The sequence below is a fragment of the Rhodotorula graminis genome, assembly GCF_001329695.1.
Source record: "Rhodotorula graminis WP1 unplaced genomic scaffold RHOBAscaffold_1, whole genome shotgun sequence".
NCBI lineage: Eukaryota > Fungi > Basidiomycota > Microbotryomycetes > Sporidiobolales > Sporidiobolaceae > Rhodotorula > Rhodotorula graminis.
In genome coordinates this window covers 1,680,171-1,698,719 of record NW_017264928.1, presented here as the reverse complement: position 1 = coordinate 1,698,719, position 18,549 = coordinate 1,680,171, and the positions used below count along the sequence as shown (strand labels likewise).

Here is an 18,549-nt window from a genome sequence, read left to right as displayed (position 1 = left end):
CCTCTCCCTCCTTCCCTCTCTCTTCCTCCCTTCCACCACTCCCTCGCACACTCTCCACCTCGCACCGCGCTCCACCTTCACACCATGCTCGCCCACCCTCGCCTCGCCGCCTTGTACGTCCCCCACGTCCACCCTCTCGAGCCTCGCGGCGCAGTCCAGCTGACCCTCGCCGTCCCCGCACGCGCCTCGCCCACCTTCCAGCGCCACCTTCTCGTTCGTCGGCGGCGTCTACGCCCGCCTCGCGTACCAGCGCGCCCTCTCTCGCAACGGCGGCCCGCTGTCGGTCATCGTCGAGCGCTCTGGCGGCGGCATCTGAGCGCCCTGGGTCCCGAGAATCGCCAAAGTAGGGGAGCGTCGCGTGAGCGCGTGAGCCTAGCTCCTCCTCGGCGACCTCTCTCTACGCACGAGGCACACCAAGCTGACCCTCTCGCTCCCCTGCAGGACTCGCCCCACTCGCCCAGGTCAACGAGGAGGAGGACGTTCCGCTTTCCGGCCCTGTACTCGAGGTCTCTCTCTTCCCCCGCGCGCTCTCTCTCTCGCCCTCCCTGTCTGTCAGTGCCCCTTCGCAATACTTGAAGAATGCAACAAGTTCGTTTCAGTACACTCTACGTCTAGCCGGCGGACACCGATCGAGAGAGAGAGAGAGAGAGAGAGAGAGAGAGAGCGGAACGAGCCCGCCTCGAGGTCTACAGATCCTGCGGCCGCGCCCAAGCCGGACACTGCCCCTGCATCTCGCCGTGCCAGAACCGGTGCGCCTCGGCGATGGCGGTCCAGTGGCTCAGGGCGGCGAGGAGGATGAGGACGTGGAAGATCTGGTGCGAGCCGCCGACAAAGTCGAAACGACCGGGCGAGAGGCGCTCGGGGCAGCGCTCGGCGTAGCTGCGCCGACGAGAGAGAGGGACATAAGGAGTGTCAGTGGTGGATCTAGCGGCGTCGGCCATGGAGAGGACGAGGTGCCTCTTGAGGAGACGTCGCCCAGCCTGCGCTCGAACCTCGACTGGCCGCGCACGCCAAGAGGGCCGACGCAGGCTCGAGCGGCACGAGGAAGAGAGGGACGGTCACTGTGACTCACAGAAGGGCGCCGACGATGTAGAGCGCGCCGCCGAGCGCGAGCCAGAAGAGCGAGATCCCTCTTGACGCGCCCTCGAGCTGCACGGTCGAACGTCGTCAATACTGTTCCCTCGACTGTCGCACCTGAAGAAAGGGAGACAGGGGACGCACGCCGTATCGGAGGACGGCATGGCCGACAGGGAAGACGGCCGAGAGGCCCATGGCGATGAACAGGAAGGTGCGGAACCGGCGAAACTCGGGGGTCCGGGCGTGAGGCGAGACGACGGCGGCGGCGGTCGCTGCAGAGGCAATTTCAGTCTCTCTCGTCGTCTGTCACACGGGGGAAGAGGTGCGCACCGGCGGCGATCGTGTAGATGAGGGCGATGTAGCGATTTCGAAGGTGCGCGTCGCCTGTTCGAGGGCGAGCGTGAGTGGAGGACGACCCGGCACCTCGCGCGCCGCAGACCGAGAAAGTCGAGGACGTACAGAAGAAGCCGTAGTGCACGGCGGGAACGAACGTGCCCGAGATGAGGACGACGATGCCGAGGTAGTCGAGGCGGTTCCAGCGCACGGCGACCGCCTCCGAGTGGCACAGCATCGTGTGAAAGAGGCCCGAGAAGCCTGTCGAGCGGGTGGAGGGTGAGTGAGCTGTTCGTGTCTTTGTGCGACAAGGGGAGAGAGAGAGGGGACGCACCAAGGCACAAGGTGGCCGAAACGAGGAAGGCTGCGAAGCCGACGGCGTCTGCCCTGGTCACGCTCGGCTGAGCCGCGTTCGGGAACGGGTAGGGGATGCCGGCGAACGGTGCGAGCCAGCCTTTGCGGGTGTGTGGGAGCGAGTCGGCGGGGGACAAGTCGAGGAGGAGGTAGGTCGCCGTGCCGACTGCGACGGCGGCACCACCGAGGTGGGTCCACTGTGTGCGCGCTCGCTGTCAGCTTTGTCGCTCGTGGGAGGCGAGGGGAGAGGCAGGGACGCACAATGTTGATCGACTCGTTGTGCCAGGCGGCGACGGTGCGGAGAGCACCTGAGACGGAGCGAGAGAGAGGACGGTAGCCGGTGCGGATGCAAGGGTTGTCGCGCTGCCAGGGCTCGAGCTGGTCGAAGTGCAGCAGCGGTGCGCGCATGGCTCAGAGCGGCGAGGTGGATGCAGGGAGCGACGAGCTGATGAGGTTCAAGTCGGCGACCACAGAGAGCTTGCACCGCCTCACTCGCTCTCGTCGTCTGTGGGCGCCGGCTGCTGCCTCGAAGGCTTGACCAGCTTGACCAGATCGAGCCGTAACCCTGTTCGGTCCACTGAACCGCGGCTCGAGGCGAGAGCGATCCGGCTGCTCGCACCGGGATTCCTCTGCCGAGAGTCGGCCCGGAGTTCTCCCAGCCTGCTCACAGCGGCGCACCTCGCGCTGAGCCTCTGTCGTCGATCCAGCTCTAGCCTGCACCTGCTGCACGCACCTGCACCCGCCCCAGCCATGGCCAGCCTCGAGACGTCCGCCGTCCGCTTCGAGTCGCTCTCGTCCGACATCTCGCCCGTCCCTCACTCGTCCAACACGGTGCGCCTCCCTCTCTCTCTCTGCTGGACGCGCAGGGTGATGGAGCTGACCGGTGCGTCCCCCCGCAGGCGTTCGAGTTCCTGTTCTCGCAGCCGTTCCGCAAGGGCACGCCGACCTGGGAGGCCACCTCGAAGGAGCTCCAGTCGCACACCCTCGGCCCCATCCACCCCGAGAAGCCCATCTTCCGCGACGGCAAGACGGGCGCAACCCTCAGCTACGGCCGCCTGTACCGCGACGCCCTCACGGTCGCCTCGTCCCTCACCGACGGCCACCTCGCCCTCCAGCCCGCGCCCGCCTCGTCCTCGAACCCGCGCGTCAACCGCGGCGCCATCGTGTCGCCGACCATCCTCCTGCACCTCCCCAACTGCCTGCCCTTTGTCACCCTCGCGTACGGCGTCCTCGCGTCGGGCCTCACCCTCACGGCCGCCAACCCGGTCCTCACCCCGCCCGAACTCGCCCACATCCTCACCCTGTCCGAGCCCGCCGCGCTCGTCACGACCGCAGCAGGCGTCGCCACGTTCCAGGCCGCGTTCAAGCTCCTCGCGCCCGACCTCCAGGCCAAGCTCAGCTACGCGACCCGCGGCAACGTCTTCCTCGTCAACCTCGACGGCGACGACTACGGCGCGTCGGCGGCGTCGCTCGCACCTCTCGAGCGCAACGTGGGCGGCTGGACCGTCCACGACTGGAAGGTCCTCCTCCCCGCCACGCCCAAGCCGTTCTCGCCGCCGCGGTACACCGGGAGCGAGGACGCCCTGCGCGCCGCCATGATCTTCTGGTCCTCGGGCACGTCAGGCAAGAGCAAGGGCGTCATCTTGACGCACAGGGCCATCGGCTCGGCCCTCATCGGCGTCTGGCACGCGTCGACGCTCGGCGAGGACGAGCGACTTGTCGGCCTTCCCCCGTTCTACCACATCGTGCGCCCCTCTCTCTCTCTCTCGCCTGCTCGACGACGTCCTGACGCTCTCTCTTCCCGCAGTTCGGCTGGGCCAACGTCCTCATGGCGGGCGTCGCGCTCGGTGCGACCGTGACGACGATGGGCAAGTTCGACCCGGTGTCGTACCTGACGATGGCGCAAGAGTGCCGAGCGACGCACCTTCACTTCTCGCCACCCATCGCCGTCCTCCTCGCCAAGAGCCCTCTCGGTGCGCCCCCTCTCTTCTCCTCTCCCCGCCGACGGGCCCGAGCACTGACCCCTTGGTCGAGCGCGCAGTCAACGGCTTCGACCTCTCGTCCGTCCGAGGATGCACCTCTGGCGGCGCGCCTCTCGGCACGAGCATCATCGAGGAGGTGTACAGGCGCCTCGGCATCCTCATCAAGATCGGGTGCGTCCGCCTCTCCCTTCCTCTCGGTTCGAGCGAGACTGACTCAGCCGCTCGCGTTGCAGTTACGGCCTGAGCGAGACGGGCGGCGCGACGCAGCAGCAGAGCATGACGTGGGACGACCTCAAGAAGCAGCTCGGCAGCTGTGGGCCGGCGTACCCGGGCACCGAGATCATGATCCGCTCGACCGAGACTGGGAAACGTGCGTCCAACGCTCTCTCTCTCTTTCTGCCTCGCCTCCCCGAGCTCACCTGACCTTCTCCCTATCACAGCCGTCACCGTTGGCGAGGAGGGCGAGATCCTGATTCGCGGCGTGTCGTGCGCCATCTCGTACCTCAACAACCCGTCGGCGACGGCCGAGGCCTTCACGCCCGACATGTGGTTCTGCACGGGCGACGTCGGCAAGTTCGACACCCAGGGCAACCTGTACATCACCGACCGCCTCAAGGAGCTCATCAAAGTCAAGGGGTGCGTCCTCGTCCCGCTCTTTCCTCGTCGTCGAGCCCGCCCTGACCTCCCGCTCGGACCCCGACAGGTTCCAGGTCTCGCCCGCCGAGCTCGAGGACTCGCTGTGCGCCTCGCCGCTCGTGCAGGACGCCGGCGTCACGTCCGTGTACCACGACGACCACGCGACCGAGTACCCTCGCGCCTACATCATGCCGTTCGACAAGGAGGTGCTCAAGGGCGGCAAAAAGGCGCACGACTTTGCGCACGCGTTGCGGCAGCACATCGAGGGCAAGCACTCGCCGTACAAGTGGTGCGTCGCACGCTCTCTCCTCTCTCTCTCTCTCCCTCGAGCGCGAGCGAGAACCTGACCTCTCCTCGTCGCCCGTGCAGGATCCGCGGCGGGTTCGTCCTCGTCGAGGCCGTGCCCAAATCTCCTGCGGGCAAGATTCTCCGGCGCATGCTCAAGGACTGCAAGGGCCACGAGGTGCAGGTTTACGAGGAGAAGCCGCGCGCCAAGCTCTAGACCGACCTTCCTTCCGACCCTTTCTCGCTCTCTTTCCTATCACCTCCCCTTGTCGTGCCGCATCCTCTCGTCGTCTATCTGTGCATGTATAGTCTCTCGTTGGCAATGTATAGCGACTGTGCTGGACCCGAGGGTGCTCGAGCGAGAGAGAAAGCCTTCAGAGCGCGAGCGGGATCGAAGGAAGGGAACGCTCTCGGACCAGGCTCGTCGTTGCAGGCTCTAAGTCGTCTTTTGAAGCTACGAAGACGCAGAGAATCGAGCGCCGCTCGACGAGCCGAACCGCTCAAGCTGCGCTCGCCGATGTTGCCGCGGCCCGCTCGGACCCGCTCCACGCCTCGTCCACCGCCGCCGTGCTCCTCGCCTCGGCCGTCCACCGTCGTACCAGCCTCGAGGCTGCGTCACTCGACGCGAGAGCCCGCGTCTTGACGGCGCTCACGGCCGACGACGCTCGACGGCGAGGGGTCGAGCGGGCGTCCGACAGCGAGGAGGCGGTCGACGGGGCGGCGGTACTCGAGGCGGGCGGTGGGCAAACCCGAGTAGCGATTCGGGTGCGTCGAGAAGTCGAGTCGGCGGCGATGGCGCCGGTGGTCCTGCTTGAGGAGGCCGGTGGCGACGCCGCGCTCGAGCCCCTGGTCGCGAGGACGGCGGGAAAGGACGAGTCGACCCGCGTCCTGACTGCCGCGTCCGATAGCATCGCCGTACTCGTCGAGGCAGACGAGGGCGACGCCGAGTCTCCTGCGGCCGCGCTCGTCGCTGTGCCCGCCCGCTCCTCCTCCTCACCTCGCTCCTGCGCCGCCCGATTCCTCCAGACGGCGACGGCGACGCCCACTGCGATCGCCACAGCGACGACGAGCGTGATGACGACGACGATAACCCGCTTCTTGACCGTCCTGCGCCGCCGAGTCGAGCCGGCGACGCTCACGCTCGCTCGACTGCGGGCCGGGGAGCGCGGCGGCGCGTCGATGGCGAGGACGGGCAGCGCCTGCTCGCCGAGACGCTTCTTGTCGACGGCGATGTCGACGAGCTCGTGCAGCTCGACGGCCTCGTGCGACGATGGGGCCGAGGGGAAAGTCGCGGCGAGTGCGGCCGACTCGGCGAGCGGAGCGGGCGCTCGACGTGCTACTCGAGAGGCGTCGAGGGAGGCAGAGCTCGATGGATGCTCGATGGACCTGCTGGCGCGGCGGCCCTGCCCGTCGCGGCCGTCGTGGCTGAACAGGCTGGCGGGTGGTCGAGCTGGGCGAGGCGGCGTTGGCGAGGTCGAGACCGCGTCGAGCGGGTTCTTGGGCATGTCGGGTCGTCTTGCGGGGCGCTGTTGTGCACATAGAAGGGTGAGCGGCGTTCTGGGAGAGGGCGAGGGTGCGAGGGAAGTCGGCGCACCTCGACCGGTTTCTCGAGGAGGGCTTCCTGCGACGACGACGCCTGGTACGGCGCTCGGTGCGCCAGATCGGCAGGGATGCTGCTTAGCGACGTCGGCGATGCGCTGGCGTTGTAGGGATGCGGGGCTGGGAAGCGAAAGCCGGGCGAGCCGGCCGCAGGCGGCGGACGCGACCCACGGCGAGGAGGCGCAGAGACAGGCGGCGGTCCAGCGGCTTCGGCAGACATGCTCGGCGCGTCGAAGGCGGCAGTGCGACGTGCGCAGGTGCACGGCGAGCAAGAGCAGGAAGCGGAGGGGAGCGGCGATTGCGAGAGGCGGGCGCAAACCTCGCCGGCCCGGCCTGAGGAGGACAGGAGCCGCTCGAGATACGGACGCTGTCCCGCAGCGAGCGGAGAGTGCGTGGATAGCAGCCGGGCGGGGCTTACGTCGAGCGGACCGCTGCCGCTGCGAGTCGAGCGGACGTGAGGCCGAGGAGGAGGCGCCGGAGGTGGCACGCGTCGGGGCGAGCTGTGCGACCGGGCACAGGTGCAGAGCTGGACAGAGAGCACAGGCAAGGCCGGTACAGGCTCAGCCTGGGTGCGAGCGAGTGTCAGAGCGAACGAGAACACTCGACCGCGATGAGGCGCGCGAGGTGTCACCGCTCTCCACCTCGCCTCGAGCCCTGAGCCGGAGCAGTGCACCTACCAGCGTGCTCGACAGAGCTCTATCGGCCCCCACGTCCATCGCCCGAACGCTGCGCGCCACCGCTGCCCAGTCCACCTCCGCCCACCCCGCGTCCCCACCTCATCAGCCTCCAGCACCACCCACACTGCACCATGGGCCGCGCGAGCAAGCCCACCGAGGCCGATGAAGCTCTCTCGAAGCAGGTGCGCCCAATTCCCCTCCTCTGATCGGGTCTCGACTGACCCTTTGCTCGGCCGGGGCGGTGCTCCCCTCCCTCACAGAGCCTCAAGGCCGCAGTCTGGTACACGGTCACCAAGGTGCGCTCCCAGCCCATTCTATCGCCCCTCACGATGGAGCGCTGACCATCTCTGTACGCCCTTGTCCTGCAGATCGCCCAGGAGGAAGGTACGCTCCCCCTCCCTCTGCCTCTCTGCCGTCGACTCGCGCCCTGACCCAGCCACACAGAGCTCTCGCTCCCGTTCGCAGCTTCGGAGCACTTTGTCGCCTCCCTCGCCGAAGTCGTCTTTCAGCAAGCTCGTGCGTCCCGCCCTTCCCTCCCTCGGCGACCCGTCCCTGGGCCCTGACGCCTCTCACTTGCAGTCACGCTCGGCAAGGACCTCGAGCGCTTCGCCAAGTGCGTCCCTCGCTATCTGTTCCCCTCTCAATCCCGTACTGACCGCCTGGAGCGCAGGCACGCCGGGCGCTTGACGATCAACGCCGACGACGTCAAGGTGCGTCCCTCTTCAGCCCTCTTCGCGCGCTCTCACGACTGACGTACCTCTATCGAAACAGCTCGCCGCTCGCCGCAATGAGCCTCTTGTGCGCCCTCATTCCCCGCGGCATCGCCTGGCCCCATATCCCGTCACTGACCCTCTCGCACCATGTCACCCTCAACCTCGCACAGTACGAGCTCCTGACGACCTCGGCTCAGCAGCACGGCCTCTCGCTCGCCGAGCTCAAGGCCGACACGACCTCGAGCAAGGCCAAGGGCGGCAAGCAGGTCAAGGCGCCGCGGCTCGCTGCGCCCAAGAAGGAGGTGGCGCGCGACGCCGAGACGAGCAAGGCCAAGGACAAGGGCAAGGAGAAGGAGAAGGGCAGCAAGGCGCAGAGCTCGGGCAAGGACAAGGCCAAGGCGAGCCGCAAGGGCAAGGAGAAGGCGCGCGACGTCGACGAGGACGACCTGATCGAGGACGACATCGACGAGCTCGAGCTCGAGGCGAGCGAGCCCGAGGTCGACCTCGACGTCGGCGGCGGCGGCTTCGTCAAGGCGTCGATGCTCAAGGCGCCCAAGACCGAGCCGGGCAAGGGCGGCGCCAAGGCCAAGGGCAAAGGGCGGGCCGTCCTCGTCGACTCGGACGGAGACGACGAGGGCGACGACGAGACGCGCGACGACGAGGGGAGCGACGAGGTGGGAGGCAGCAGTGGGGACGAGAGCGAGGAGGTGGGCTCGAAGCGGCGCAAGGGCGGCAAGGGCGAGTCGAGGGTGAGCGGCAAGAAGCGCAGGACGTAGCTGGCGAGGCACGTGCAGCACGACGCTTTCTCTTTCTCTCTCGACGCCGTTCTCACAAGTGAGAGGCTCGTGCGCCTCGAGAGTTTGGCGAGGGAGGAGAGTCGCTGCGAGAGCACCGCCTGAAAGGGTCCGAGCGAGCCGACTCGACGGAAAAAACGGAAGAGAGAGCGCGTTGCACGTTCGCTACAGGCTCGCGCCGACCCTCGTCACTTCTGCTTGATGCAGTACACTGCTCCACCGGCGCCTAGGAGCGCAACGACGACGATGACGCTCGCGATGAGCAAGCTGTTGCGGTTCGACGGCGGCGGGTCCTGCAGACGCGGCCTCGAGGTCAGGACGATCGAGCTTCGCTCCGAAGAGAGACAGAGAGACAGAGAGACGCACCTCGTCGGCGGGGTGATGGCGGTGCCGGTGGTGGTGCTTGTGGTGCGAGTCGTGCTTGTGGCGGTGTCGACGAGCGTGCTCGTGGCCGTGCTTATGCTTGTGCTCGTGCTCGCGCTCGTGGACGTGAACGTAGACATGGTGGCTTGTGTTTGTGGTGCCCGTGGTGCTGCGCAGGACCGTGTGTCAGTGACTGGGTCGGGATGAGGAGGAGAGGGTCGTGCACGAACGCACCTTGTCGCCCTCGACCGCCTCCTTCTCGGCGTGCCGCCGCTTGCGGTGCAGCTCTTCCCTGCGACGCTTCTCGCGTCGCGCCTTGGCGATCCGCTCGGCTTCGTCCGCCCTGCCCTTCTCGCGCTCCTTCCGATCCCGCCGCCGTCGCCGCTCCTTCTTCCTTGCCGCCTCGCGCTCCTCACGCTCCTCGCGCTCCCCGCGCTCCTCGCGCTCCTTCCTGCTCGTCGACCCCGAGCTCCTCCTCGAGCGTGAAGGGCGGCGCGACCCGGATGACGAGCCGCCGCGGCGACCCTTCTCGGCGTCCGAGAGGTCCTCGCTGTCGGTCGGCGGCGGCGACGGCGAGCCGCCGCGCCACTTCGAGCTCCTGCCGCGCCCGTCACGCTCCTTGCCCTTGCCGGTGCCGCGCGACCGCGACCGTCGCCTGCTCCTGGTGCGGCCGTCGCTGGACGAGCCCGACGGGACAGGCGACCGAGCAGGGCTCGGCGAGGCGCTGCGGCTGTCGCTCGACCCGGACCGTGATGGCGGTGGCGACTGCGACGGCGAGCGGCTTTTGCGCGAGCTGGCGCGGGAGCGGGAGCGTCGAAGAGGTTCGTCGGACGCGGCCGAATCCGAGTCGACGGCGGTCGAGGCTTGCGAGAGGCGCGAGTCGGAGCTGGAGGAGCGGCGCGACGAGCGCGAGGGGCTGCGAGCCATTCCTGCCGTCAAGATGGCGACGGGTTGAGCACTCGAGCGATGCGAGCGGAGCCAGAGTGCGAGTGGATGGCGACCGGGCAGGAGCCGGAATGTCCGCGGACGAGCTGAGCGGACGGGGGCCGAGTCGGCCGCCCGCAGAGACTGGGAGGAGAGCAACGAGCTGGCAGCAAGGCGCGCACAGCAGTCGAGGGTCGACCAGCGAGTGAGAGGAAGGAGGGAGAGAAAGGCGAGCGGTTTTGTATTGAGATTTGGCCCGCCCCCTTGACTTTTGTAAGCCGTCCGCTCGACCACCTCCTCGTCTCTGTGCCATCGCCATGTCGACCACCATCACCTTGTGCGCCCCTCTCGCAAGCTTCCACGCGTTCTTGCTGACTCTGTCGACCCATCGAGCAGGTACCCGCTCAGCAGTGAGCCCTCGTTCCTCACCTCCAACCCCCACCTCGCGGCCTCATCAGTTTGACCCTCTCCCTCGTCCTCCTCGCCCTCGCCGTGCAGACTACCCGTTCGCGAGCAAGGACCAGCAGCTCGAGGAGGACCCCTCGGTCGTCGCACGCCTGCAGCGCCTGTGCGTGCCCCCTCCTCCCTCCCCCTCCTCCGCCGCCCGCCGTCGCTCCGGCTTCCCTCGTCAGTCAACGAGGGCGGCAGGGGCTGAAGTCCTTCTGGCGGAGCCTGGGGCACGGACGTAGATCACTCTGACCCGAGCACGAACCCGCAGGGAGCACGACTACGAGCAGTACGGCATGCGCCGCACGGTTGAGGGCATCATGCTCGTCCACGAGCACGGCCACCCGCACGTCCTCCTGACCCAGGTCGGCTCGGCCTTCTTCAAGCTCCCCGGCGACTACCTCAAGCCGCACGAGAGCGACGAGCAAGGGCTCAAGGCGCGCATGCACCTCCGCCTCGGGCCCGACCCGCCGGGCGACGCCGCCGACGGCGAGATGAAGGTCGAGGAGGACGGCGCGGGAGCGGACGAGTGGGAGGTCAGCGACGTCATCGGCCAGTTCTGGCGGCCAAATTTCGAGTCGTTCATGGTGCGTCGCCTCGTCTCTTCCTTCTCGGCGTCCTTGTCGCCTCTCCCCTCTCCCTCCCGCCTCTCCTTCTCCTTCCCAGCCTCCCCGTACCCACTTCGACCTCGCCTTGAGCCTATGGAAGCGTACTGATAAAGATTGTCCGCCCTGCAGTACCCGTACAAGCCGGCGTGCGTCCCTCGACCGCCCATCCCTCTTCCTCTCGCGGCACTGACCCTCGCCCTCGTCGCCTGCAGCCACATCACCAAGCCCAAGGAGGTCAAGACGTGGCACCTCATCCAGCTTCCCGAGACTCGTGCGTCCCAATCTCTCCCCCTCATCCCCGTGCAGCGCACTGACCCTGTCCTTTGCGCTCTCAGGGATCCTCACGGTGCCCAAGAACCAGAAGATCGTCGCGCTCCCGCTCTTCGAGCTGTACGACAACGCCATACGGTGCGTCTCGCCTTTCTCTGCCCCTTCCGACGCGTGACAACAGCTCACGAGCGCCCTGTTCCCCGACTCGCAGGTACGGCCCGCAGCTGTCGTCGCTCCCGGCCCTCCTCTCGCGCGTCAACTTTGTCTACGCGTCCTGAGCGTGCGGCTCGACGTCGCCTGTATACCCTCCTCCCTCGTCGGCGCCTCGTGCGGCCCTCGAGCCTGCTTGTTGTGCTCCAACCCTCGCTCGCGCCCGATACCCTCCTTGCGTTCTCCCCGCGTCGTTCGACTTCGTCATCTGTGCAACCACACGTCCGTTCTCGCTGTCTGTGTGTGAGGAGAGCGAGGGCGGAGCGGTGGGTCGAGCAGAGTTCGCTGGAAAAAGGGAGAGACAGCGAGCGATTGCCAAAGGGCTAGCCAATCAGGCGCGCCCGCTTCTCGGTTCGCGTTTCAGCTCGGCGACGGCGGCTTCGAGCGGAGCGTGCCTCGAGCGCTCCCCATCGAGACGCGCCGGCGGTCGACCCACCAACTCTCGACCTTCCCTCACCCTCGCCCTACCGCGCTCGGCTTCGCTTCAGCCAGCTGCACACGCTCAGCACATCGACCCACACTCCGCGACACACACCTCGCACCCGTCTCTCGACTCGAGCGCACGAGCTCTCTCCTCCTCCTCCCATCTCCCCCTCGCCACCAACAACCCTCGCCTCGCCCCACGTCTCACGATGGCGTCCGTCTACGAGCAGATGTTCAACAACGCGACCGTGCTCGTGACCAACTTTGTCGAGACGACCAAGCACGAGGCGGCGTCGTTCTACTCGGCCGTCGACCCTTCACAGCTCAACTGGCTCGAGCGCCTGTGGATGAGCTGGTACGTCAAGATCGGCGACCCGATTCTCGCGACGGGCATCATGAGCTTTGTCATGCACGAGGTGCGCCGCCTGTGCTCCCCCCTCCCCCGAGCGCGAGAGGTCGTCGCGTCGAGCCGACCGAGTTGACCTTGTCCCTGTCCCTCTCGCAGGTCGTCTACTTTGGCCGATGCGTGCCCTGGATCCTCATCGATTACATGGGCTGGTTCAAGCAGTACAAGCTGCAGCAGGTGCGTCCAGCTCCCTCCCCGAGGTCGTCGCCGGTCCTCGTCGATCCGCCCGAAGCGGGCGCGCGCTCACACCCATTCCCTCTGCGACAGGACAAGTCGATGTCGATGGAGAAGCAGTGGCAGTGCACCAAGGCGGTCCTCAAGACGCACTTCTCTGTCGAGCTCCCGCAGGTGCGTCTTCTTCTCTCGCGTCGTTTTCTGCGCCCTTGCTGACCTGCTCTGCCGCCGCCAGATCTACTTGTTCCACCCGCTCGCCGTCTCGGCCGGTATGAAGACCTACGAGGTCCCCTTCCCGTCGCTCTGGAAGCAGATGCTCCCGCAGGTGCGTCCCCTACCTTCTCCCCCCTCTTCTCCCGCTCGAGATTGGCCGCTGACTCTCTCCTCACAGATCGCGCTCTTCTTCTTCATCGAGGACACCTGGCACTACTTCGTGCACCGTCTCATGCACCACCGGTGCGTCCTCGTCGTTCGCGTCGGTTGAGAAGGTCGCGTCTCCTGACTCGTCTTCTCCCTCTCTCTGCCCCGCAGTGCACTCTACAAGCACGTCCACAAGGTGTACGTCGATAGTCCACTCTCTGGAGCTGCTGCATGCTCGGCAGGGCTCGCCGTCGCCCTTGGGAGCGTGGCAGCAACCCCCAGACCTCCTCCACTGACTTTGCTTCTCTTGCACGCTCCCAGACACCATGAGTGGAGTGCCCCGAGTGGCCTGGCGGCCGAACACGCTCACCCTATCGAGTACGTTCACCTCGCAGCCTCGCGCGGTGTCTGAGGGAGTGGAGAAAGGCCCCGGGACACGCAAGGCCCTTCAGCCGATCGTCCTGACTCTTCTCTCACCCGCAGGGTCTTCGTGCTCGGCCTCGGCACTGTCGGCGCACCCCTCCTCTACTGCTACCTTAGCGGCGGCAACATGCACATCATCACCATGTACCTGTGGATCTGCCTTCGCCTCGCCCAGGCCATCGACGCGCACAGCGGCTACGACTTCCCTTGGTCGCTCCGCCACTTCCTCCCGTTCTGGGCCGGCGCCGAGCACCACGACTACGTGCGTCCCCCTCTCCTCGCCGTCGTCATCCCATCCCTTCTCCCCTTCCTCCCCTCGTCGACCTCCTCGTCCTTCTCTCGCCCTCCAGCCCGAGCGACGCCTCCTTTCGGCGTTCACAGCTGACCCTTTCGATCACCCGCAGCACCACGAGAAGTTCATGGACTGCTACTCGTCGTCGTTCCGCCACTGTGCGTCCTCCTCCTTCCCCTCTCGCACCCGCACGAGCCGCTCGACCTTGTCGTAGCCGGCCTCGCCGTCCTAGCGAGCGTTCACTGACTCTCCCACGCACGCAGGGGACATGCTTCTCGGCACCGAGAAGAAGTACCACGCGTACCGCGCCAAGCAGAAGGCGGAGAAGGCTGCGCTCGTCGAGAAGAAGTCGCTCTGAGCAGACACTACAGTTTCTCCCTCCCACATCCCTCCCCGCCCTCGTCGTTCTCTTGCTTGTCGTTCGTTAGAGCTGCTGTCCCCCCCTCTTTACCCCCACGTCGTGGTCGCTCCGTCTCGCCGTCTAGAACTGCCTCGGAGGAGGGCGACCGTCGTAATCATCGCATTCTCTCGTTCCCTCGCCCGTCCGAGAGTCGCTCTGGCACTGTGAGAGCAGCGAGCACAGTCTGCTGCCCCTTGCGAGTGAGAGCGACTGATGAGATTGACTCGGCAGCCTGCGCCGACTCCATCTCTCCGCCGACTCGTCCGCTCGCCTCTCGCCGCCCACACACCCTCGCTCGCTCCAGACGATGTCCGACGCGCCTGAAGGAACGCTCCCCGTGCCCCCTGCGACTGTCGCCAAGCTGTGCGTCGCCTCCTCGCGCATCTCTCCCCTGCCTCCCCGCTGACCCTTTCTTTCGCCGCCCATCTTCATCTCTCGCCCTCCCCTCCGCGCCATGCACCTCTCGAACTGGCTCTACCTCGAGCAGGACGGCGCAGGAGAAGTTCACCCTCATCACGGAGCGCCTCTCAGAGGTGCTCGGCGCCGAGCAGCTCCGCGCCCTCCTCGACGAACGCGACCTCACCGCGTACTGGGGCACGGCACCGACGGGCAGGCGTGCGTCCACCTTTCTCTCCTCCTTCGAGTCATGACCACGGCGGTCGAGCCGGGTCAAGCTCACGCTAGAGAGCGACAGCTGACCTCGGACCTCCCCTCCCCTCCCCGCCTCGCCCTCCTCACCCTCATCATCCCCTGACCTTGCAGCCCATCTCGGTTACTTCGTTCCGCTCAGCAAGCTTGCCGACTTTGTCACCGCCGGCGTCGAGGTCAAGGTCCTGCTCGCCGGTGCGTCCCCTCCCCCTCCATCTTCACCCTCGCCGATGCTGACCCTGGCTCCCTCGCCTTTGCAGACGTCCACGCCTTCCTCGACAACCTCAAGGCGCCGATCGAGCTCGTCGAGGCGCGCGTCGACTACTACCGCCGCCTCATCATCGCCGTCTTCCGCTCGCTCAACCTGCCGCTCGACAAGCTCAAGTTCGTCGTCGGCTCCTCGTACCAGTACGACGCCAAGTACAACCTCGACAAGTACAAGCTGGCGGCCATCACGTCCGAGCACGATGCGCGCAAGGCCGGCGCCGAGGTTGTCAAGCAGGTCTCGTCGCCGCTCCTGTCGGGCCTCCTGTACCCGCTCCTCCAGGCGCTCGACGAGGAGTACCTCGGCGTCGACTTTCAGTTTGGCGGCGTCGACCAGCGCAAGATCTTTACGTACGCCGAGCAGTACCTGCCCAAGATTGGCTACAAGAAGCGCTCGCACCTCATGAACTCGATGGTGCCCGGCCTGTCGGGCGGCAAGATGTCGTCGTCCGACCCCAACTCGAAGATCGACTTCCTCGACGGCCCCGCAGCGGTCAAGAGCAAGATCGGCAAGGCGCACTGCGCGCCGGGCGAGGTCGAGGGCAACGGCGTCCTCGCCTTTATCCGCCACGTCGTCGTCCCGATCGGCGACCTGTTCCAGGGCCAAGGTCGCGCCTCGGCCCGCGCATGGGTCCACGCCGACGCGCCGAGCGACGCCGTCTTTACCGTCGAGGGCAACCCCAAGTTTGGCGGCAGCGTCGCCCACTTCCGCACGGTCGACGAGCTCGACGCGGCGTACGCCGCCGGGCAGGTGCACCCGGGCGACCTCAAGACGGCCGCCATCAACGCCATCAACGCCCTCCTCGCGCCGATCCAGGCCGAGTTTGCCGCGAGCGCCGAGTTCCAGCAGGCCGAGGCGCGGGCCTACCCGCCCGAGGTCAAGCAGGTCAAGGTCAAGGCCAAGAAGGCCTACACGCCCAAGCCCGAGCACCTCAAGACGGCCGAGGAGAAGGCGCGCGACGCGGCGGCGGCGGCGGCCGACGGCGCAAAGGGCGTCGTCCGGACCGGGCTCGACGAGGCCGAGAAGCTGCGTGCGGCCGTCGTCGACACGCTCTCGGCGTGAGCTCGCACGAGCACCTCTCTCCCTTTTCTTCCCTCTCTTGTGCTGTACAGTCTCCCCGCATCGTCCTTGCCCCCTCTGCAACTCAGTAGAGCTTTCCTTGTGCGCTCGTGCCCGTCTCTCGAGAGGAGAGGGCCCTGCGCCTCTCTCTTCCTTCTCGTTCTCTCTCTCTCGCTCTCGCTTTCGCTCTTGAGTCGCGCACGGTCTGAGAGAGCTTCATGAGCGAGTCGATACAGGGTGCGGCTACAACCGGAGCTGGACGTTGGGCGCCTTGGCGGGCATGAACGCGGCCCGAATGGGCGTGATCGAGATGGCGCCGGCAAAGATGGCGTGGTTGTCCGTGTCCTCGACCTGCGAGAGGAAGCGACGAGCCGAGTCAGTCACGTCGGGGGACGAGAGAAGGGAAGAGAGAGGGAGAGAGAGAGAGCGGACGCACGAGATCTTCCGGCCGAGGGTTGATGAGCGCGCCGAGGTCGGGCGCAAACACAAAGTGCAGCTTCTCCTTGCGGTGCTCGTCCTTGAGCCGCAGCTCGTCCTTCTTGGCGCTCGAGCTCGAGCTCGACTCGTCGCCGCTCGTCGCCGGCTTGACGTTGTCGCCCTGCGGCGCAGCGACGGCGGCCGGCCCGCCCTTGTTGACCTCGGCGGGTGAGGCGCTCGTCGTCGAGTCGGGGTGCGGCGTCGACTTGAACAGGCGGCCGTACGCCGTCTGGGCCATGGTCGTCCATCGCACCTCGGGCGATTTCTGGATGCTCGGGAGAAGCTGTGCGTTGGGGGGCCGGCAGCAGGCAGACGTTGGTCAGGGCTGCCGTCTCGTCGACCACAAGCTCCGAGCGAGAGACGACGCACCGGAACGTTGACCGTGTACACGTCGACGCGCCCCTCGCCCTCGCCCCATCCGACCTCGTGCAGCCGCTCGACGACGTCGCGCGAGACCTTTGTCGCCGCGTCCACAAACTCTCGCGGCGGCGGCTTCCAGCCTTCCATGAGCCCCCACGAGAGCGCGATGGCGTTTGCGCCGGACTGTAGGACGCAGGAGAGAGGGTCAGGGCGTGCTCGCTCGAGGTGGGGAACAGGTGGGGGAGGAGGACGCACGATGGCGGCGGCCATGGCTGCGCCGACGGTGCCGGACGACATGGCGAACGCGGTCGAGCTGTTGCGGCCGAGGTTGGGGCCCGAGATGACGAGGTCGAACGAGTTGGGCGCAAAGAGGTTGTGCAGCGCGACCGAGGCGCAGGTGGCTGTTGGTCGAGGAGGGGCAACGGTCAGGTCCGTTCTCGGCTCGGAGGTAGAGAGGACTCGTGGACGCACCGGGCGTGCCGTTGAGGAGGACCCACTCCATCTCGCCCTCTCGCCTCTCCCTCGGGAGGTCGCTCGTCTCGCCGCCCGTGCCGTCGTCGCTCCCGACCGGCGGGTAGTAGAAGACGCCCGTGCACTTGTCGGCAATGTGGTACGCCTTGCCGATCCACGATTTCTGCGACGAGGGGACGACGACGCGCACGTCGTGGCCGGCGTCGACGAGCGCGCGAGCGAAAGGGTAGACGAACGGCGAGTGGCCTTTGGGGCCCGAGGGCGGGCCGTCGTCGTTGGTGAGGAGGATGCGCAGCCGCTTCGAGGCCATGGCGGGCGGGCGAGAGCGTGTGAGGCGGGAGAGCGAGCGTCGTCCGACAGGCGGGGAAACTGTGCGGTGATCAAGGCCGCGTTGGCTCACATTTATCGGGCGGCGAGAGCCAGACGAGCAGCTCAATGTACTCCATCGCGAGCCGAGCTACATTCGAGAGACGTCGAGTGAGCCGGCCTGAACTTCCGCTCTCTCGCTCGGACCTGACGACGAAGACAACTCGGCTCGTTGCACAGTCTCGCTCGCTCCTGCACAGCGCACGCTCACTCGAGCGAGTGATAACCCCCTCCCTCGGCCTGCGGAGCCGAGTGCGCCGCGAGGCCGCCCTTCTTGCCGCCCGCGCCGCCGCCGCCGCCGCCGAACGAGGTCGAGGTCGGTGCGGCCTGGTGCGGCGGCGTCGCGCTGCCGGCCGACGCCTCCTCGTCGAGCGAGAACCGAGGCTGGTACGACGTCGGCTGCTGAGCTGGGGCGGACCACACTGCGGGGCAAGAGCAGTTGTCAGAGGGGAGGCTCTGAAGTACCACCTGTCGACGCCGCGTCGAATCGCGACGGCGAGAGGAGGGACGAAGAAGGCAGCCTCGACGCACCCGTCTCGCTCTCCTGCTGCTGGTGCTGCTGCTGGCCGAAGGGCGGGAACCCAGTCGGGAGGCGGTCGGCGATGCCGCCCGGGATCGAGAAGCCGCCGGGGCCGCCCATGCCGCCGGGCAGGTTGAACGAGCCTTGGCCGCGCGCTCGGAGCGACGACAGGGCGGTCGCGACCGTGATGAACTGCGAGAGCGGGCGAGGGAGGATGGCCAGGTCGGGTCTGCTGGCAAGGAGGGGAGCGGGAGAGGGAAACGGACCTTGAGGAGCCAGTTGAGGAAGATGACGAGGCGAACCGACGAGGTGGTCGTGTGCGTGATGAACCACTGTCGACGAGGGAAGTGCTCGTCAGGCGCGAGTGAGCCGAGGAGGCGAGGGAATGGGGACGTACGACAAAGTCGAGGAGGATCGACCCGCCGAGCGCGAGGACGAACTGCATGGCGAGGTACAGGTGAGCTCGAGTGCGCGAAGAGAAGGAGAGCGAACGAGCGGGCGGACCTGGCGGACCGACTCTGCGGCGTGGCCGTCTGCGAGCTGCGGGACGACGACGAGGCCGACGAGCGAGAGGGGGAGGTTCCACGCGGGGACGTTGTCGAAGGCGGCCAAGGCCGAGAGGATGACGTGGCC

General features: G+C 67.2%; 11 protein-coding genes across 11 annotated transcripts; 6 read left to right on the top strand and 5 right to left on the bottom strand.

Moving 5' to 3' along the window:
* Positions 1–46: 46 nt before the first annotated feature.
* On the top strand, positions 47–613 carry RHOBADRAFT_50946 (uncharacterized protein; the record flags this gene model as incomplete). The annotated part of the gene is made up of 3 exons (XM_018415570.1): positions 47–113; positions 202–366; positions 442–613. Coding segments are annotated over 3 exons (367 nt in total), but the record flags the coding sequence as incomplete, so codon positions are not given.
* A 73-nt stretch (positions 614–686) lies between these two features.
* RHOBADRAFT_33179 (uncharacterized protein) lies at positions 687–2,172 on the bottom strand (the record flags this gene model as incomplete). The annotated part of the gene is made up of 6 exons (XM_018413087.1): positions 687–879; positions 1,073–1,149; positions 1,222–1,380; positions 1,517–1,671; positions 1,745–1,864; positions 2,022–2,172. The coding sequence occupies 6 exons, from the start codon at positions 2,170–2,172 to the stop codon at positions 687–689; spliced, it is 855 nt and encodes a 284-aa protein (XP_018274533.1).
* Positions 2,173–2,514: 342 nt separating this feature from the next.
* Positions 2,515–5,009, top strand: RHOBADRAFT_50944 (uncharacterized protein; the record flags this gene model as incomplete). The annotated part of the gene is made up of 8 exons (XM_018415569.1): positions 2,515–2,595; positions 2,664–3,509; positions 3,572–3,737; positions 3,806–3,917; positions 3,980–4,116; positions 4,187–4,382; positions 4,450–4,671; positions 4,752–5,009. 8 exons carry the CDS (start codon positions 2,515–2,517, stop codon positions 4,882–4,884), a joined length of 1,893 nt encoding a protein of 630 aa, XP_018274532.1. The 3' UTR covers positions 4,885–5,009.
* A 273-nt stretch (positions 5,010–5,282) lies between these two features.
* Positions 5,283–6,486, bottom strand: RHOBADRAFT_41028 (uncharacterized protein; the record flags this gene model as incomplete). The annotated part of the gene is made up of 3 exons (XM_018413813.1): positions 5,283–5,513; positions 5,726–6,193; positions 6,262–6,486. 3 exons carry the CDS (start codon positions 6,484–6,486, stop codon positions 5,283–5,285), a joined length of 924 nt encoding a protein of 307 aa, XP_018274531.1.
* A 588-nt stretch (positions 6,487–7,074) lies between these two features.
* Positions 7,075–8,468, top strand: RHOBADRAFT_50943 (uncharacterized protein; the record flags this gene model as incomplete). The annotated part of the gene is made up of 8 exons (XM_018415568.1): positions 7,075–7,125; positions 7,204–7,239; positions 7,312–7,327; positions 7,388–7,459; positions 7,523–7,556; positions 7,614–7,653; positions 7,715–7,741; positions 7,827–8,468. The coding sequence occupies 8 exons, from the start codon at positions 7,075–7,077 to the stop codon at positions 8,430–8,432; spliced, it is 882 nt and encodes a 293-aa protein (XP_018274530.1). The 3' UTR covers positions 8,433–8,468.
* A 123-nt stretch (positions 8,469–8,591) lies between these two features.
* RHOBADRAFT_50942 (uncharacterized protein) lies at positions 8,592–9,740 on the bottom strand (the record flags this gene model as incomplete). Its single annotated transcript, XM_018415567.1, has 3 exons — positions 8,592–8,743; positions 8,817–8,982; positions 9,040–9,740. The coding sequence occupies 3 exons, from the start codon at positions 9,738–9,740 to the stop codon at positions 8,639–8,641; spliced, it is 972 nt and encodes a 323-aa protein (XP_018274529.1). The 3' UTR covers positions 8,592–8,638.
* Positions 9,741–10,054: 314 nt separating this feature from the next.
* RHOBADRAFT_50941 (uncharacterized protein) lies at positions 10,055–11,510 on the top strand (the record flags this gene model as incomplete). Its single annotated transcript, XM_018415566.1, has 8 exons — positions 10,055–10,074; positions 10,134–10,147; positions 10,236–10,305; positions 10,456–10,771; positions 10,922–10,938; positions 11,005–11,063; positions 11,128–11,200; positions 11,274–11,510. 8 exons carry the CDS (start codon positions 10,055–10,057, stop codon positions 11,338–11,340), a joined length of 636 nt encoding a protein of 211 aa, XP_018274528.1. The 3' UTR covers positions 11,341–11,510.
* Positions 11,511–11,742: 232 nt separating this feature from the next.
* On the top strand, positions 11,743–13,855 carry RHOBADRAFT_64416 (uncharacterized protein). The gene is made up of 10 exons (XM_018418482.1): positions 11,743–12,111; positions 12,201–12,278; positions 12,369–12,449; positions 12,511–12,600; positions 12,667–12,731; positions 12,807–12,833; positions 12,957–13,013; positions 13,119–13,320; positions 13,463–13,508; positions 13,614–13,855. The coding sequence occupies exons 1-10, from the start codon at positions 11,905–11,907 to the stop codon at positions 13,706–13,708; spliced, it is 948 nt and encodes a 315-aa protein (XP_018274527.1). The 5' UTR covers positions 11,743–11,904; the 3' UTR covers positions 13,709–13,855.
* Positions 13,856–14,057: 202 nt separating this feature from the next.
* On the top strand, positions 14,058–15,827 carry RHOBADRAFT_50940 (uncharacterized protein; the record flags this gene model as incomplete). The annotated part of the gene is made up of 4 exons (XM_018415565.1): positions 14,058–14,113; positions 14,238–14,365; positions 14,513–14,593; positions 14,659–15,827. 4 exons carry the CDS (start codon positions 14,058–14,060, stop codon positions 15,723–15,725), a joined length of 1,332 nt encoding a protein of 443 aa, XP_018274526.1. The 3' UTR covers positions 15,726–15,827.
* A 138-nt stretch (positions 15,828–15,965) lies between these two features.
* RHOBADRAFT_41022 (uncharacterized protein) lies at positions 15,966–17,340 on the bottom strand (the record flags this gene model as incomplete). Its single annotated transcript, XM_018413812.1, has 5 exons — positions 15,966–16,073; positions 16,159–16,482; positions 16,569–16,742; positions 16,815–16,960; positions 17,031–17,340. 5 exons carry the CDS (start codon positions 17,338–17,340, stop codon positions 15,966–15,968), a joined length of 1,062 nt encoding a protein of 353 aa, XP_018274525.1.
* Positions 17,341–17,548: 208 nt separating this feature from the next.
* RHOBADRAFT_50938 (uncharacterized protein) lies at positions 17,549–18,443 on the bottom strand (the record flags this gene model as incomplete). Its single annotated transcript, XM_018415564.1, has 5 exons — positions 17,549–17,818; positions 17,928–18,108; positions 18,183–18,248; positions 18,314–18,355; positions 18,421–18,443. Coding segments are annotated over 5 exons (582 nt in total), but the record flags the coding sequence as incomplete, so codon positions are not given.
* Between the last annotated feature and the right edge of the window lie 106 nt (positions 18,444–18,549).

Excerpts from the sequence above, each read along its gene's own strand:
- RHOBADRAFT_64416 (XM_018418482.1), top strand. The coding sequence starts at position 11,905 with ATGGCGTCCGTCTACGAGCAGATGTTCAACAACGCGACCGTGCTCGTG. Across the intron at positions 13,014-13,118 it reads GAACACGCTCACCCTATCGA|GGTCTTCGTGCTCGGCCTCG; the intron begins GTACGTTCACCT and ends TCTCACCCGCAG. Across the intron at positions 13,509-13,613 it reads CTCGTCGTCGTTCCGCCACT|GGGACATGCTTCTCGGCACC; the intron begins GTGCGTCCTCCT and ends CCACGCACGCAG.